Consider the following 3,326-nt stretch of genomic DNA (forward strand, 5'->3'; position numbering starts at 1 on the left):
GCACGGCCGAGCCGAGCCGGCCGGTTTGTTTTCTTTGATGGGGGGTTGTGGAAGCAGCACTGTAAAGACCCGCTGAGACCCGCTGAGAGACTGACGTACCCCGGTGAGCGTATTGCGTCACTTCCTGTCCGCTTGTTACACGAATTGTTTGTTCTCTCTGCCACTTTTTCTGCTCTTTTCCCACATAACTTTAATCACTACCTGTCCTATTTATTGTTAGCGGATTAACGCCGCCAATTTTCACAACTCTTTGGGGCGTTTCTCCTTTGGTTTGATAAGCTAACTGTCGAATAGCTTTTAGCACCGCTAGCTAGCGATGGCTTCTCCCTTTGCCTCTCCGCTGTCCTGCTCAGTGTGTCAAATGTTTAGCTTCTCCTCTGCTTCCTTTACTGACAGCGAAACGTGTAAGAGGTGTAGTCTATTTGCTATGTTGGAGACGAGGCTAAATGATTTAGAGACCCGGTTCCGCACCATAGAAGCGAATCCAGTAGCTTCGATAGCTAGCCAGCCCTCCCTTAGCGGTGCGGACCGAGCCGCTAACCGTCTCCCGGCTGCACCAAGGCGGCTGGGTGACTGTTCGGAGGAAGCATAGTCCGAAGCCCGCTACGGTTCACCACCGCCCCGTTCACGTTTCTAATAGATTTTCCCCGCTCAGCAACACACCTGCTGAGGACAGTACTCTGGTGATTGGTGACTCCATTCTCAGAAACGTGAAGCTAGCGACTCCAGCGGCCATAGTGAGGTGTATCCCGGGGGCCAGAGCGGGCGACATTGAATCAAATTTGAAGTTGCTGGCGAAAGCTAAACGTAAATACCGTAAGATTGTAATCCACGTCGGCACTAATGACGTCCGGCTACGCCAGTCGGAGGTCACTAAAATTAATATTGAGTCGGTGTGTAGCTTTGCTAGGACTATGTCGGACTCCGTAGTTTTCTCTGGCCCCCTCCCCAATCTGACGGGTGACGATATGTTTAGCCGCATGTCGTCATTCAACCGCTGGCTGTCTAGGTGGTGTCCGGAAAACAACGTGGGCTTCGTAAATAACTGGCAGACATTCTGGGGAAAACCTGGTCTTATTAGGAGAGACGGTGTCCATCCTACGTTTGGTGGCGCAGCTCTCATTTCTAGCAATCTGACCGAGTTTGTTAGACAACCAAAACCCTGACAATCCAGAGTCGGGACCAGGAGTCAGAGATGTAGTCCTACACCCATCTCTGAGCGTCCTCTGGATCAGTCACCCACCCAGAACCCCATCCAGAACCCCACACAGAACCCCATAGAGATGGTGTCTATAGAGATGGTGTCTGTTCCCCAACCCCCTAAGGTTGTTAAATTGTACAGGAGACGTGTTACTCCTGGAAACCTTATAAAAATAAAAACTGCTGCCACAGAAATTAATAATAGTAAAACCATTAAATGTGGACTTTTGAATATTCGCTCTTTGGCGTCAAAGGCATTTTTAATAAATGATCTGATCTCAGATCAGCATGTTGATATTTTCTCTTTGACTGAAACCTGGCTGGGTCCTGAAGATTATTTCAGTTTAAATGAAGCCACGCCTCAGACTTATGTTAACTCTCACATTTCTCGAGACGCCGGCCGAGGAGGTGGAGTTGGAGCCATCTATAACTCTGAGCTCCAGATTAACACTAAACCTAAATTAAACTATACCTCCTTTGAGAGTCTTATTCTTAGTCTGTCACTCCCAACATGGAAATCAAGCCAGCCAGTCCTGATTGTTATAGTTTACCGCCCTCCAGGCCCATACTCTGATTTCATGTCAGAATTTTCAGAATTTTTAACAAGCTTAGTTCTGAAAGCAGAACAGATACTTGTTGTGGGAGATTTTAACATTCATGTAGATGTCAGTGACGACTGCCTTGCTACTGCCTTCCTCTCATTACTGGACTCAATTGGCTTCTCCCAGATAGTGAACGAACCCACCCACAGCTTTAACCATACCTTGGATCTGGTTCTCACGTATGGTATTGATATCGATCAATTAATTGTATTTCCACTGAACCCTTTTTTATCAGACCACAAGTTCATCACTTTTACGTTTGTATTATTGGACTACGTTCCATTAAACAGAACTGCCTTGACGAGATGTCTGTCTGATGGTGCTATTGCTAAATTCAAAGAAGTGATCCCGTCAGCATTAAACTCTTTATCAAGCCTTAACATTACTGAGGAGTCGTGTGGTAACTTTAGCCCCTCCCACATAGATCATCTTGTAGGTGGTGCTGGGGACTTGATGCGCACGACGCTTGACTCCATCGCCCCCTTAAGAATTAAAAAACTCAAACCAAAAAGGAAAGCTCCGTGGTTCAATTCTGAGATTAGATTGTTAAAGCACACAGCCAGAAGACTGGAGAGAAGGTGGCGCTCAACTAAATTGGAGGAGTCTTGTTTAATCTGGAAAAACAGCCTGAAAATGTACAGGAAGACGCTCCGCAAGGCAAGAGGTGCATATTACTCATCTCTAATAGAAGAGAACAAATCTAATCCGAGGTTTCTCTTTGACACCGTAGCTAGGCTGACACAAAGCGCCAGCTCTGTTGACCCTTTTGTCCCGACAGGTCTCAGTAGTGAAGATTTCATGAACTTCTTCAGTACCAAAATCGAATCGATTAGGGACGTCATTCATCAGCGTCTGCCTTCGTGTGACATTGACCCCCCCCCTGGCAATGGAAGTAGAGATACGGCTGTTACTCTTGATAGTTACTTGGATAGCTTCACCTCCATTAACTTGCAGCAAATGAGTGCAGCTATTGCCTCATCTAAACCGTGTAGTTGTCTCTTAGACCCGGTCCCAACTAAGCTACTTAAAGAAGTCTTCCCCTCAATCAGTATTGCTTTGCTAAATATAATTAATCTATCCCTACTCACAGGCTATGTACCCAAGTCTTTTAAAACAGCAGTCATTAAACCGCTTCTCAAAAAACCAACATTGGATCCTGATGTCTCGGCTAACTATCGGCCAATTTCAAACCTTCCATTCCTGTCAAAGCTTCTAGAGAAAGCAGTTTCCAGTCAGCTGTGTGAATTCTTACAAGACAATAAGTTATTTGAGGTTTTTCAGTCGGGTTTCAGAGCTCATCATAGCACAGAGACAGCATTAGTTAAAGTCACCAATGAGCTTTTAATAGCGTCTGATAATGGACTTGTCTCCGTGCTTATTTTATTAGATCTTAGTGCAGCCTTTGACACAATAGATCATCAGATTCTGTTACAGAGGCTGGAACAATCTGTTGGTGTTAGAGGATCTGCATTAAACTGGTTTAGATCATATTTATCTGATAGATTTCAGTTTGTACGTGTTCAT

The 3,326-nt window shown here is 45.4% G+C and overlaps 1 protein-coding gene across 1 annotated transcript; it reads left to right on the forward strand.

Moving 5' to 3' along the window:
• The first annotated feature begins 316 nt into the window (after positions 1–316).
• Positions 317–1,166, forward strand: LOC137914679 (uncharacterized). Its single transcript, XM_068758191.1, is given in 2 exon segments — positions 317–561; positions 563–1,166. Coding segments are annotated over 2 exon segments (849 nt in total).
• Positions 1,167–3,326: the final 2,160 nt, after the last annotated feature.

Source organism: Brachionichthys hirsutus, unplaced genomic scaffold, assembly GCF_040956055.1.
Source record: "Brachionichthys hirsutus isolate HB-005 unplaced genomic scaffold, CSIRO-AGI_Bhir_v1 contig_405, whole genome shotgun sequence".
Taxonomy (NCBI): Eukaryota; Metazoa; Chordata; class Actinopteri; order Lophiiformes; family Brachionichthyidae; genus Brachionichthys; species Brachionichthys hirsutus.